The sequence below is a fragment of the Somniosus microcephalus genome, chromosome 11 (genome assembly GCF_052327205.1).
Source record: "Somniosus microcephalus isolate GS21.2 chromosome 11, FLI_Smic_1.0, whole genome shotgun sequence".
NCBI lineage: Eukaryota > Metazoa > Chordata > Chondrichthyes > Squaliformes > Somniosidae > Somniosus > Somniosus microcephalus.
Genome location: NC_140997.1, coordinates 31,126,245 through 31,140,762, shown reverse-complemented (window position 1 = coordinate 31,140,762; position 14,518 = coordinate 31,126,245). Strand labels below are relative to the sequence as shown.

At 41.2% G+C, this 14,518-nt stretch overlaps 1 protein-coding gene across 1 annotated transcript in view; it reads right to left on the bottom strand.

The window, feature by feature from the left end:
• The window catches only part of rab40c (RAB40c, member RAS oncogene family), a 107,123-nt gene extending 93,088 nt beyond the window's left edge, over positions 1-14,035 (bottom strand). Inside the window, exon 1 of the mRNA XM_086000430.1 lies at positions 13,532-14,035. Within this exon, the coding sequence (XP_085856556.1) occupies positions 13,532-13,685 (154 nt within the window). The 5' untranslated portion in view covers positions 13,686-14,035. The remainder of the gene's footprint in view (positions 1-13,531) is intronic.
• Positions 14,036-14,518: the final 483 nt, after the last annotated feature.

Genomic DNA, 14,518 nt, shown 5'->3' with positions numbered 1-14,518 from the left:
AATTAGGGACAGCATAAAATCAAAAAAAAGGGCATATCAACTGGCAAAAAAAAGCACCAGACCGGAAGATTGGGGGCAGTACAGGATACAGCAAAAGAGGACAAAGGGATTAATCAGGAAGGGGAAAATAGAATACAAAAGTAAACTTGCAGCAAACATAAAGACAGACTGCAAAAGCTTTTATCGGTATATCAGGAGGAAAAGACTGGTAAAATCCCAAGTCGGTCCCTTGCAGTCCGATTCGGGAGAATATATAATGGAGAATAAGGAAATGGCAGACCAATTAAACTCATACTTTGGTTCTGTATTCACAAAGGAGGACACAAATAACCTCCCAGGAATATCGACAAACATAGGGACTAATGAGAGGGAGGAGCTGACAGAAATTAGTATCTCTAGGGATATGGTGTTGGGTAAGTTGAGGGGACTGAAGGCCGACAAATCCCCGGGGCCTGATAAACTACATCCTAGGGTACTTAAGGAGGTGGCCCTGGAGATAGCAGATGCTCTAAGGATCATCTTCCGGAACTCCATTGACTCGGGAACAGTACCCGTGGATTGGAGGGTAGCTAATGTTACCCCAATATTTAAAAAGGGGGGTAGAGAGAAAGCAGGGAATTATAGACCAGTAAGCCTTACATCGGTTGTGGGCAAAATGCTAGAGTCCATTATTAAGGATAAAATAGCGGAGCACTTGACAAATGGGGAAAGGATCGGACAGAGTCAACATGGATTTACAAAGGGTAAATCGTGTTTGACTAATCTGCTGGAATTTTTTGAGGAAGTAACTGGTAAAATAGATGGAGGAGAGCCAGTGGATGTGGTGTACCTTGACTTCCAGAAAGCCTTCGATAAGGTTCCACACAAAAGATTATCATGCAAAATTAAGGCTCATGGGATTGGGGGCAAAGTATTAACGTGGATAGAGAACTGGCTGGCGGATAGAAAACAGAGAGTTGGAATAAACGGCTCGTTTTCGGAGTGGCAGGCAGTGACCAGCGGGGTGTCGCAAGGATCTGTCCTGGGACCCCAGCTGTTCACAATATATATAAATGATCTGGATCAGGGAATTGGATGCAATATTTCCAAATTCGCTGACGACACTAAACTAGGAGGAGGGGTGGGCTCTGATGAGGATGTCAGGAGGCTACAGTGCGATTTGGACAGGTTGGGGGAATGGGCGGATACGTGGCAGATGCACTATAATGTGGATAAATGCGAGGTTATCCACTTTGGGGGTAAAAACAGGAGGGTGGATTATTATCTAAATGGCAATAGATTGGGAGATGGGGAAGTGCAGAGGGACCTGGGTGTTCTTGTGCACCAGTCACTGAAGGAGAGCATGCAGGTGCAACAGGCGATTAAGAAGGCAAATGGTATGTTGGCCTTCATATCAAGGGGGTTCGAGTATAGGAATAGGGATACCTTACTACAGCTGTACAAGGTGCTGGTGAGACCGCATCTGGAGTATTGTGTACAGTTTTGGTCGCCCCATCTGCGGAAGGATGTTCTTGCCATGGAAAGAGTGCAGCGGCGATTCACCAGGCTGATACCTGGAATGGCGGGAATGACCTACGAGGAGAGATTGAATAGTTTGGGCTTGTACTCACTGGAGTTTAGAAGATTGAGAGGGGATCTCATCGAAACATATAAAATTATGGCAGGCCTGGACAGGCTGAATTCAGAGAGAATGTTTCCAATGGCAGGGGAGCACAGAACCAGGGGCCACAGTCTAAAAATAGCGGGCAAATCATTTAAAACAGAGATGAGGAAGAATTTCTTCACTCAAAGAGTGGTGAGCCTGTGGAATTCCCTGCCACAGAGGGCTGTGAAGGCTAATTCAATAAATATTTTCAAGAGAGAATTGGATATATTTCTGAAGGCTAAGGGGATTAAGGGTTACGGAGAAAAGGCGGGGACGGGGTACTGAACTGGTAAGATCAGCTATGATCTCAGACGAAGATCAGCCATGATCTCATTGAATGGCGGAGCAGGCTCGAAGGGCCGAATGGCCTACTCCTGTTCCTATCTCTATGTTTCTATGTTTCTAAACTGAGCAGCAGTGAGCAGGTTATTGGTGAGTAAGTGCCACTTGATAGCACTGTCGACGACCCCTGCCATCACTTTGTTGATGACCAAGAGTAGACGGATGGGGCGGTAATTGGATTTGTCCTGCTTTTTGTTTGATTAATACAGCTGAAAATGGGTTTCCCAAAAAAATAAGCAATTTTTAAACCAGAGTCAATCCACCACCCGAGTAACCAGATTTTAAATTACTGAAAATGATTTAAATAAACAGAATCATTTGCCAGTTACACTGGGGTCCAGTAGCTAGTTTCTTAGTAAAAATTTTTTAAATTTCATTCAAAAGTCTTTAAAAGGTGCCTATTAGTGTCCTTGTGCCCAAAATAACCAACTTAATTTTTAGAGCCTCCTCGAAGGTCCGCAATTAGCGGAAACTCCCAATGGTAATTAAGACACGGTGGCATAGTGGTTAGCACTGTTGCCTCACAGCGCCAGGGACCCGGGTTCGAATCCGGCCTCGGGCAACTGTCTGTGTGGAGTTTGCACATTCTCCCCGTGTTTGCGTGGGTTTCCTCCGGGTGCTCCGGTTTCCTCCCACAGTCCAAAGATGTGCAGGTTAGGTTGATTGGCTATGATAAATTGACCCTTAGTGTTAGGGGGATTAAATACGTGGGGTTACGGGGATAAGGTGTGATATGTGTTGGTGTAGGGGTTACGGGGATCGGGTGGGATATGTGTCGGTGCAGGCTCGATGGGCCGAAATGGCCTCTATCTGCACTGTGGGGTTTCTGTGATTCTGTGAATTCATCCTGGGGGTGTGGCCAGTTTTGTGGGCGGGGCAGATTTCTAGCACAATTTTTATTAAACTAGCGTAAAAGATCGCGAAAACTCGATTTGCACTGAAAATTCTGTGATTTTTGCATGGGTTACGCCAATTTCGGGCGAATTGCGCTGGGAAAAAAAAACTCTACCCCATAAAAATCGGTAAATAGTACAAACGTCATGGCAGCAAGTTTATCACTGCAATTTCACTCATTCCCTCTTGTATGTCAAACAAGTTTGTCAAAGAACCTTCAGGAGGTGGACTCTCACCAATTAAGCTTCAGATCATCTACAATATAAAATTGTAACCAGTAAAAGCAAACTTAAAATTTATAAATGGCCGATTCCCAGTTGTGTGAATACAATTTCACCCATATTTCTGAATGCCAGTTAGCAAAGTAGTGTACAGGAGTGTAAATACACCTGCACACAGTGATCTGCTCTCCCCCATCCACACAAAAGCACAGACAGCAGTATCACTCCCAGCTCACACTGCTTTGAAGCTGGTAGTGTCAAATTAGTACCTGCCGTACAACAGCATAAGGTTTCCCCATTCAAGGGGTACATCGGGCAAGGTGTGCTACACGTGGAATCGGAGGTGCTCTGATGAGATCATAAACCGATTCACTGACCAATAGGTGCAAAATAGGGTGGAGGAAAGTGATCTAATAGAGCTTTATGCATCATGCAAAAATAAACAGAAGTATCTGAAGCAGCCTTCTGCTTTCTATTATGATGAACATTTTTGCTAACGTAAAGACAAGAAAAGCTCACATGCTGAAAAATGCAATAAGATTCACTTTTCTTTATGCTCAAAATGGTTTAAACCTAGATTTCCAGAGCACCCAATTCGAAAATTCAGAAATCTCAAAATACCAGACAAGCTGAAATATTGCAAACAATCTGCTAGACCAAATGAATATGCATGGAAATAGGATAGTGAAGGAAAATCCAACAGAAAATGTAAAGTTCGCAAAACAAGCTAATGCATGGGCCAGATGTTCCTATTATGTATACCTACTTGAGTAGGATTACAATATCAAATCGCAATTATTTGGAGCTCATGTTTCATGAAGAGGTGACCAGATCCCATAGTGCCAAAAGGCTTCAATCTGCCAGATGAGACTCCTTTAGTCTAGACCGTAGTTTTGTAAAACCTTTTGAAGCTGTAATGAAAACTCTCCTTTGTGCCAAACCTATTAAGCAGCATTTCCCCAAGGCAGACTTTGCTCCATGGTCTCAAGAGAAATGCTGAAGATTCTCAATCAAAAGTCAGCTATTTTCAGTTCATCCATTTGAACCAAATATACTCCTAACCTTTAGCAATAACAGTCACAATTATCCAAATTAAAAACAAAGGAAGAGACTACTACAAATAGTAATGCATCTTCCACCCAGTTTATTTCAGTGCAATATTTAGCATTGGCACTTACAAATAATTTGGTTTCTGAAAAGGACACGAGGATCACACAATGAGGTTACTATGCAAAATTAAGATTTCAAAACAGCCGAGTGACCAGTATTTGTAATGACAATGAGGACCATCTAGAGTCCCGATATCGCTCTTAACAATTCAAAGAGGAAACAGAGACGATGAAAGCTTATTTTGTTAATGGCTCTGCTTTTAACTGTCATGGCAAAAAGTACAGAAACCCATCTTCTCTGACACAGCACTTTCCCCCTTAACTGGAAAACAAACAAATAGTCACCAGAGTGCCAAAATGAACCCGTTTGATGCATATTCATCTATATAGAAAGCTCTAGAGGAATTGAGTTTAGGAGTGATCAACAAACAAAGCCTATTATTCAATGTAGAAGTGTTCCAGTGAGTAGCGATTCTAATATATTACAAAGACTAGATGTAGATTACCGGTTTATATTTGAATGAACCACTATTCTGTGTTGATTTTGTTACTGTACAAGTTGGGAGAATTTATCCAATAGGCAGAAGTCCACGACGTGCATAATTAGTGATGCAAACACACAAAACAAAATTGAGATCAGGACTCATGTAATTAAACACTTCTAAAATCACAGCAGTATACTCCAAAGATACCTCAGCTGGTCACTGAGCCAATGTGCGTAGGTTCTCAAAGCATACTGCTATTCTGGACACAGCAGGACTCTGAATATATCTCACTGAATTTTCCCCTACTTGGCAGGATGATTTATTATGTCATTGCACATCAGTATATGCGCAAGTGGTGAAAAAGAATACTGAATGACAATATCTAAGCTCTGTATAAATACTCCACTTTGATAATAGCTTGAATATAATCACCTTAGCCACTTGGAAATACTTGCTTTTGCAGGCAATTGTCAAACTACTGAACCCAACTGCACGACATAGCAGAGTTATGATCATTATATAAAAACTATAGCAAGAATCTATTGTGCAGATACATTTAGATCCTCACACCATCATACCAAACTCTTCCAAGCCAATTCTATGATTAAAATGGAAATAAAAAACAAACATTCACTATGGAAGAAGAATGAATAGAAACAGGATGATCAGAAGCTGCTGGATTTCTGACTCTTTAATATGAGAATAGTGTCTGGCTGGCTGATTTAGGAGTTCGGGGTTGTCTCCGTCACCAGTGAGCAAAAAGCTGTTATTTAAAGTGTGATTACGTCATAAACAAATAGTACAAATTAGTGCGGTTTAACATCATCTTACTGTGTATTTAGCAAATAAAAAAGACCATGAAAACAGTGACCTTTTAATGCTTTATTTTGGTCCTTAAATAATTCTGACAAAAGGCTAGGTTACAGAGGTTTGTTGAAAACACACAATGACCTGCAGATTATTGCACAAAATTCCCAGATTTCATCCAAATTTTCCAGACCTTTACTGCCCTTAAACAGTGATTTGGTTTTAATTGAGACAGGTTTTGCCTGTAGACAGAAGTATTTCCACTCAAAAGATAAATGCCACAAGTACAACTTGAGCTGTGTAGCTGGAAACATGGCCAAATTAATATTTAAAAATTATACACATTAAATCTACTTTCAATCAAATTATAGCAGTAAGCGCAATTTGGAAAACTGAGAAAAACAACAAAATGCAGCATTACATAGAGAATTGGTGGGAAGAGATATCAAGGCTGTAACACTTTCATGGGATCTGATGATTAGCAAGAACAAATAAATAGTGAGTAGTTTAGGCATCCAACCCTACTAAAAATCACAGATTTTAGATTGATACTTTTATAGTTTGTGTCTTCCATTACTAGTACGATTGTGGCCTTTTTTTCCAGTAAGCTCTGCATCATGTGGTTATTTATATCATGACACTAAATGGGAAAGGAACAAACAAAAAAAGCTGGAAGCACACACTGGGTCCATCAGAAAAAGAACAGGTTACTATTTCCACTTGAAACCCCGGGTTCTGATAAAAGGGCTCAACCTGTAACATTGGCCAGGTCCATTCTCCTCTTGAATACTAGGAGGCCTGCTTTACATTGGTTTTTATTTCAGATGCCCAGTATTCAGTTTTCCTTTCATATATAAATGTAAAGGAAGATCAAACAACAAAAGGAAAGGGTCTGAGAAACAGTACACTAATTTTTAGACCTATAAACACAATGGTGCATATAAACATAATGAATATTTCTTTTCAAAATGTTTTGGTAAATATTGTAATAGAATTTAACCCTTTAAGAGCGTGCAAACAAAATATCAATTGATGCAGAATTTCATAATGAGAATGAATTTCATAATGAGAATAAGAAAAAAAAAAGGGGAAAACTGCAAATGCTAAGAATCTGAAATAAAAACAAAATGCTGGAAATACAGTTCAGTCAGCATCTGTAAAGTAAAAAGACATTAATTTTCTGGGTGCATACAGTTCTAATCAAGTGCATACATCTGAAATGTTAACTTGCATTTTCTCTTTTTAGAGACTGCTTGACCTGCTATATTTCTAGCTTTTCTATTTTTATTTTATATCTAGTCGATTTCCTAAAGCATTGCCCACAGGGTGTCAACACCAAGAGCACTTTGTCAGTCAAGCAGGATCATGAAAGAGATGGGGGTGGAGAGGGGCAGAGAAAGGGAGGGGAAGCGGACAGAGAGCAGAAAAGGGGGAGGGCAAGATGGGAATGGAAGCAGAGGAGGATCAAATGGCAGAGAGAAAGGGGCAGAGGGGGAGAGGAGGGGCAGAGGGGAATAGGAGAGGGGGATAGGTTCTCTTCAGGATAGAGGTTGCATGGGGTTCTTCCATTACCTCGTGGGGGCCACTGACTCCACACTTCTCCCTGGGCACCGTCTGAGTCTGAACCAGACTGTTCACAACCTTGGCGGCCTATTTGACCCAAAGATGAGCTCCTAAGCACATACCTGCTCCATCACCAAGCCTACTTCCACCTCCGTAACATCGCCTGTCTCTGCCCCTGCCACAGCTCATCTGCTGCTGAAACCCTCATCAATGTTACATAGGCTCCCAGTTGAGTAATACCTCAATTTTAAAATTGTCATCCTTGTTTTCAAAGCCCTCCATGGCCTTGCCCGACCCGCTCTCTAACTTCCTGCAGCCCTCCGAGATCTCTGCGCTCCTCCAATTGTGACCTCTTTCACATCCCTGATTTTAAATCGCTCCACCACTGGCGACCATGCCTTCAGCTGCCTGGGCTCTGAAAAACCCTCCCTCTCCTCCTTCAAGATGCTCCTTAAAACCTACCTCTTTAACCAAGTTTTTGGTCACCTATCCTAATATATCCTTATATATATGTGGCTTTGTGTAAAATTGTGTTCGATAACGCTCCTGTGAAGCACCTTGGGATGTTTCACCATGTTAAAAGTGCTATATAAATGCAAGTTGTTGTTGAAATGACCAGGATGAGAGTGTAACGGTTTTGTTAGGGACAAGGGCATAAAAAGGTGGAGGCGACGGAGTGGTTGAGCAAATCAATGGCTACAGAAGTATTGTGGTGAAAGAAAGGCCAACGGCTAGGCAGTTGGGAGCTTAACTTGAGGAAAGGAATGCTTTACAAGCAAGTAAGCTACAACTGAGATATAGACAGTGTCATGAATGGGATACAGATCTTATTTCACAGCTCATGTATTTGGTTTATATACTGCACAACAAACAAGCAATTAAACTGAAATGTAAATTTTAATCTCAAATAACAACTACATTGATGCATATATTGAGGTGGTTCGATGACAAAACATTTGGACATTAGTACCAAACAACATCAGAAACGGAAGGAATTTTAGCCGACAGGAGTTAGGTTGGAAGCTATAATTTTTCAATGCAGACATCTTTTTTCCTCCCTCCTATGCTATGCAATGGAATAATAAACAGGCAGATTTCACTAGCTGGAAAGAGAAACTACAAATATAATATATAAAAACAGAAAATGTTTATATTTTAGATCAGAGCACCGAACTTAAAAACTCCCAGCCCAGCTGAATAGAGTTTTTCCACAGAAAAGCTCAAGCAAAAAGACTTGCATTTCTATAGCACCTTTCACAACCTCAGGGCATCCCAAAGCGCTTCACAGCCAATGACTTACTTTTGATGTGTAGTCACTGTTTGTAAATGTAGGAAATGCAGCAGCCAATTTGCATACAGCAAGGTCCCACAAACAGCAATGCAAAAATGACCACATAATCAGTTTTAATGATTTGGTTGAAGAATAAATATTGGCCAGCCAGGAAGAACACCCCCGCTCTTCCTCGAATAGTGCCATCGTATCTTTTACGTCCACCTGAGGGGGCACACGGGGCCTTAGTTTAACGCCTCATCCGAAGGACAGCACCTCGGATAGTGCAGCACTCCCTCAGTATTGTACTGAAGTATCAGTCTAGATTTTGCGCTCAAATCTCTGGAGTGGGATGTAAACTCACAACCTTCTACATAAGCACACAAGAAATAGGAGCCGGAGTAGGCCATTTGGCCCTTTTGAGCCTGCTCCGCCAATCAATAAGATCATGGTTGATCATCTACCTCATCTCCACTTTCCTGAACTATCCTCACATCCTTTGATTCCCTTAATATTCAAAAATCTATCGATCTCTGTCTTGAATATACTCAACGACTGAGCCTCCACAGCCCTCTGGGGTAGAGAATGCCAAAGATTCACCACTCTGAGTGAAGAAATTTCTCCTCATCTCAGTCCTAAATGGCCGACCCCTTATTCTGAGACTGTGACCCCTGGTTCTAGACTCCCCAGCCAGGGGAAACATCCTCCCTGCATCTACCCTGTCAAGCCCGCTCATTCTTCTAAGCTCTCGAGAATATAGGGCCAGTCTACTCAATCTGTCCTCACAGGACAATCCCCCCATCCCAGGAATCAGTCTGGTGAACCTTTGTTACACTCCCTTGATGGCAAGTATATCCTTGCTTAGGTAAGGACACAAAAGCTGTACACAATACTCCAGGTGTGGTCTCACCAGGGCCCTATATAATTGCAGCAAGACATCTTTACTCTTATACTCAAAACCTCTTGTAATAAAAGGTCAACATACCATTGACTTTCCTAATTGCTTGCTGTACCTGCATGTTAACTTTCAGTGAATCCTGTACAAGGACACCCAGGTCCCTCTGAACACCAACATTTCCCAATCTCTCACCATTTAAGAAATACTCTGCTTTTCTATTTTTCCTACCAAAGTGGATAACTTCACATTTCTCCGGATTATATTCCATTTGCTGTGTTACTGCCCACTCACTTAGCCTATCTATATCCCCTTGAAGCCTCCTTGCATCCTCCTCACAACTTACATTCCCAGCCAGCTTTGTATCATCAGCAAACTTCAATATACAAGTTGAGCGTCCCGAATCCGGCAACCTTGGGACCGAGGCCGAGCCAGTTTTCGTGTTTTTCCAGACTTCGGAACGTGTTTCTGATATCCGAAGTCCGGAAATATCGCAACCTGGGCTTGGACATTTCCGGACTTCGGACATCAGAAACACATTCCGAGTCCGGAAATGCTTGGGCCCGGCTGGCAGCGGAAACAGAGTGTCCGGATTCCGGACGACCCTGCCACCAATCGTCCCGGAGTCCGGAACATTCTGGAACTCTGGATTTTGAGTGCTCAACCTGTATTACATTTGGTCCCCTCATCCAAATCATTGATGTAGATTGTGAATAGCTGAGGCCCAAGCATTGATCCTTACGGTACCCCACTAATTACAGCCTGCCAACCCGAAAATGACCCGTTTATTCCTACTCTCTGTTTTATGTCCATTAACCAATCCTCAATCCATGCTAGTATATTACTCCCAATCCCATGAGCCCTCATTTTGTTTAATAACCTCTTGTGTGGCACCTTATCGAATGCCTTCCGAAAATCCAAATACACCACATCCACTGGTTCCCCCTTATCTATTCTTAACAGATTTGTCAAACACGATTTCCCTTTCATAAATCCGTGTCGACTCTGCCGAATCCTATTATTATTTTCTAAGTGCCCTGTTACCACGTCCTTAATAATAGATTCGAGCATTTTCCCCACTACTGATGTCAGACTAACAGGTCTGTAGTTCCTGGTTTTCTCTCTCCCTCCTTTCTTAAATAGTGGGGTTACATCTGCAAGCAAGAGTGCTACCACTGACTAAGCCATGGCTGACATCTAAGGTGCATATATTTTAGTGCAGTACTGCAATGGCCACGCGTGATTGTCTGTTAAAAAGTAAAAATTATACCTTAAAAAAAAAAACTGGAAAAAAGGTGAAATTCTAAATCGAAGTTAATACACAAGCTTGTTTTTTTTTTTAAAAAGGGGCGTTAAAGGGAGTTATTGTTGACATTAAATATGCCTTTTACGATTTTCACAAATTGATACATTTAACATTTTAAAAGACTTTTGATTTCAAAAGGTTGTTACAAACAATGTTTTAAAAACTTGAGACTGCAGCTACCTATCAAAAGGAAATTGACTACCGAGGTGAGGAAGTCAGTGATGATAAACACTGGTGTTGCACTTCTGATTACTTGGAAATCTGACAGATTTACCAGGGAAGAAGAGATGCACAAACGGAAGGTTACAAAATCAACACATGTATAGGACAGTTAATATCTTGGTAAAACACATTATATTTTTCCACCAGAGACCACATTTTACATGAAGACTCCATCGTTCTCAAAATTCAATCCTCATGACAGAAACTCAACTTTTTGTTGATAACTAGACAGGGGTAAAATATAAATTGGAATGGTAAAGCTCATAAAGGCAGAAATTGTGTACATGATTGATAAAAGCAAAGTGATGTCTGTGAGTTTGCTGCTGCCTGCAATACTTGGATTATAATTACTGTATAGACCACCGAGTCCCACTTATTTTACAACATCACTTAAACTCCCCAATCATGTTGGTCACTGTAGCCAGCTCACATCCATATATACATATTAAAAAATACTTTTGAAAAACTGCTGATATGTATGTAACCTGTTTCTTCAGAATGTGCAATTTATCTAGCTATATTCTCTATCTTTATCATGGGATAATTACAGATCACGAGCATGAGCGTACATTCAACGCACGATATAAACTTTTGCGTCTGCTGATGTGTAGGGGAAAATTACATACATCTTAATAATTGAGACAAGTATTCATGAAATTACACCCTGACTTGCAACCGAGGATAGAATAGGTTAGCCTGCTTTTTTATATATATATAAATTTTAAACACTACTTCAAAACTAAAATAAAACTACTCTTCCAAAAAAAGGCACCCACCCATAAGACAACTCAACTACGAACTCCAAGGTCACAAGTGCCACTGCTTGAACTTATTGTCTCAATTAATGAATTGTTCGTTCTGACCAAGTACAACGCCACACTAAAGCAAGATGCCCTACTCAAATGACAGTCCCTGCCAACCCATTACCACCATTCACAGTGGACATCAAAATAATTGCGGTTCTGATCATCTTGTCCTCTCAGCAAGAGGGAGAAGCAGAACAGCGAGTTGCCTACCCAAAAAAAGCATGTGCATCACAATTGATTTTATACGAGTGATACCAAATCATATTTACTGGCAGGCTAATCCAATTCCATCCGCAATTGCAAGTCGGTGTAGTTTCATAAATAATTGTCTCATATAATTAAGATGTATACAAAGTCTCGTTGGATCATCAAGTACAGACTGTACTAAAATTATAGTATTCAAATTAATTTGATAACATTTGTACCAAACCTTTAAGCAAGATATCCAATCCAGACTTACATTTGTCCACAATACTAACCAAAAATAGTTTTTCCCAATGACCTCAGTTCAGCTAATTAAAAAAAACTTGCAATTATATAACACCTTAGTACATCAAAACATCTCAAGTGTTTCACAATAAACTGCTTTGAGGGCAATGACTTATGCAGGAACAAAGATGTAATATGTTAATAAGTGAGTCTGTTTATACAACAGATGAAATATGTCTTTAACTAAATGTGTAGGTGACTTGGCAGGTTTTGCCCATCAGCAGGTAGGACCTTCAGTCCTTTTGGACAGCTCATGGCACTTTGAACCGGCCTTAAAAACTGTAATATGCTGCTTACTTTCTAGATAACAACTCCAGTTCTCTATATATATTAAAAAAGGTATTTAAAAAATGAGTCTGTTTTGCAGTATGCAGTTTATTCTGATTAATCCCAATCTGGAGTTATGCTGGTGACAATTACAAACAAAATACATTTCACAGACTTTCAGCAAGTAGAACACGCATTGTGTCAATTTTAACACATTTTAGTATAACAACCATTCTTTTACAATAACCAGCAAAATATTCTGGAACTAGTAGAAATGCAGTGTCATCTGTCATCAAGAAAACAACAGAATGTAATTTCGGAGCCTCTTGCAAATCAGTAGTTACATCCACTTTCACAATGTACACCATTTCATCCTGCCTGCATTCAATACCCTTTATGTTTTCAAACATGTCACTTTCAAAAGGTTAAAAGTAGGTAGGGAGATTTTAATGGCACTCTGATAAAATGTTGATGTGAATCATATAGCTGTCACACAAAGGCATAAGCACAACACAGTAGCGGAGAATACAATAAATTTGATTCAGCACATTCAAACTTGATCAGTAACTTTCATTTTATAAAGCTACCACCTAATTTCAAAACAAAAAAAGGTTGCAAGCTCTAAAGTAGGTCCAGGTTATAAATGTTTTAAACAAGTCCATGGCTACTGCAGAAGAATCTGGTATCACTAGCACTTCAGCAGATATGTCAGGCTTTTATGGATGTGTCACAATTTCAAGATATTTGATAATGAAACTTTATAAATATGACAAGCTTTCCTCCAAGGTCGGGGTTAAAAGTATTTAAGCAATTATAAGTTATGATTTACAATATCAAATGAAGTGTGAAATTAAATTAAATCAGGACACACCGATGGCCACAAAATAAAGATGTTCACAGGGATGCCTTTCAGCATATTCATGATGTTTACACTCCAGTGCAGTATCCAAAAACAAAAAAGGGGGCAAGCATTAACTGTGTTGCATATTTCACCCTGATGGTGTCGTGGAAATATTTTTCTTGACTGCATCCAACTTGAGCATGCAAGAGAGACCTTATTTAGTCGTGAAAGAGAGTGAACACCAATTTTAAAAATGTTTTTAAATGCCCAGGTTACGCATTCAACTTCCTGTACTCGGAATTGTTACTGGCGCAGGCTGCGGTGTTTGTGCCTAAAAAAAAATCAATGTAGCTGACGGGATCCCCTTACCGTTGCTGTAGGCGTAGGGGGACTCGCTGGCTCCATCCTGCAAACTTTCCAGGATCTCTCCCTTCCCAACATCGCTGTCTCCCACCAGCAAGAATTTCAGCAGGTAATCGTAGGTTTTCACTGGGCTGCCCTGGCTGCTCGTCGCCGTCGTCATCCTCCGTGAGACACACGGTTGTGTGATTCATCTCACGGTCACAGGGGCGAACTATTGGAAACACTCGCGGCCGCCAGAGCTCGGGGAAGACGCTGCTAGGCCTGCGCGGCTAGGAGGCGTGCTGCGCATGCGCCTCGCATAACCGCTGGCTACGGATGCGCACTGGAAAAGCGGCGTCACAGGGCAGCTGGAATAATTTTTGGCTGAGGCGACGCTTTTTATAGGTGTGTGGGGTTTTCTTTTTTTAAGAGAGATTCTTCTCGCGCAGTTTTTATTCGCGCGAGTGGGGGCTCCGACAGACGACGGCGCTCGAGCTCTTTCTGACAGCCGACGCACTTCGATGCACCTCCGTTCAAGCTGCGCTCCCATTGGCTGCGACTGGGCTGGCATGACGTGTTGCCCGCGGCTGATTGGACGGAAGAGAGCGCGCTAGTGTCCAGTCAGTTAGTAAATGCTCTGCGTGTGCCTCTTCTAATTAAAACGATATGGATTCAGTCATCAACCACCCCCCTCAAAAAAAATCTAACAAACGTGCCCCCCCCCCATTTGGCACAACTAATTTTAAAAAACACCCCAAATCGTAAATTTAACAAATTAAACAATGTTGTCACTCTTGCCGACGATGCACTCCGGTCCCTGTGGTGCCCACCGGTCGCGGATGGTGTGTAAATAATTATTGTTGTCATTTAGTTTAACTGTGTTTCGTTAGTCTCTTGTTTTCTCAAGGTTGACCCTGGAAGAAGTGATGGAGGCAGTTAAAAAAAACGAATACAAAAACTTGTCCCATTACCATCTTCTTTTGCCTTGCACCATCTCTTAATCTCTCTTACGAT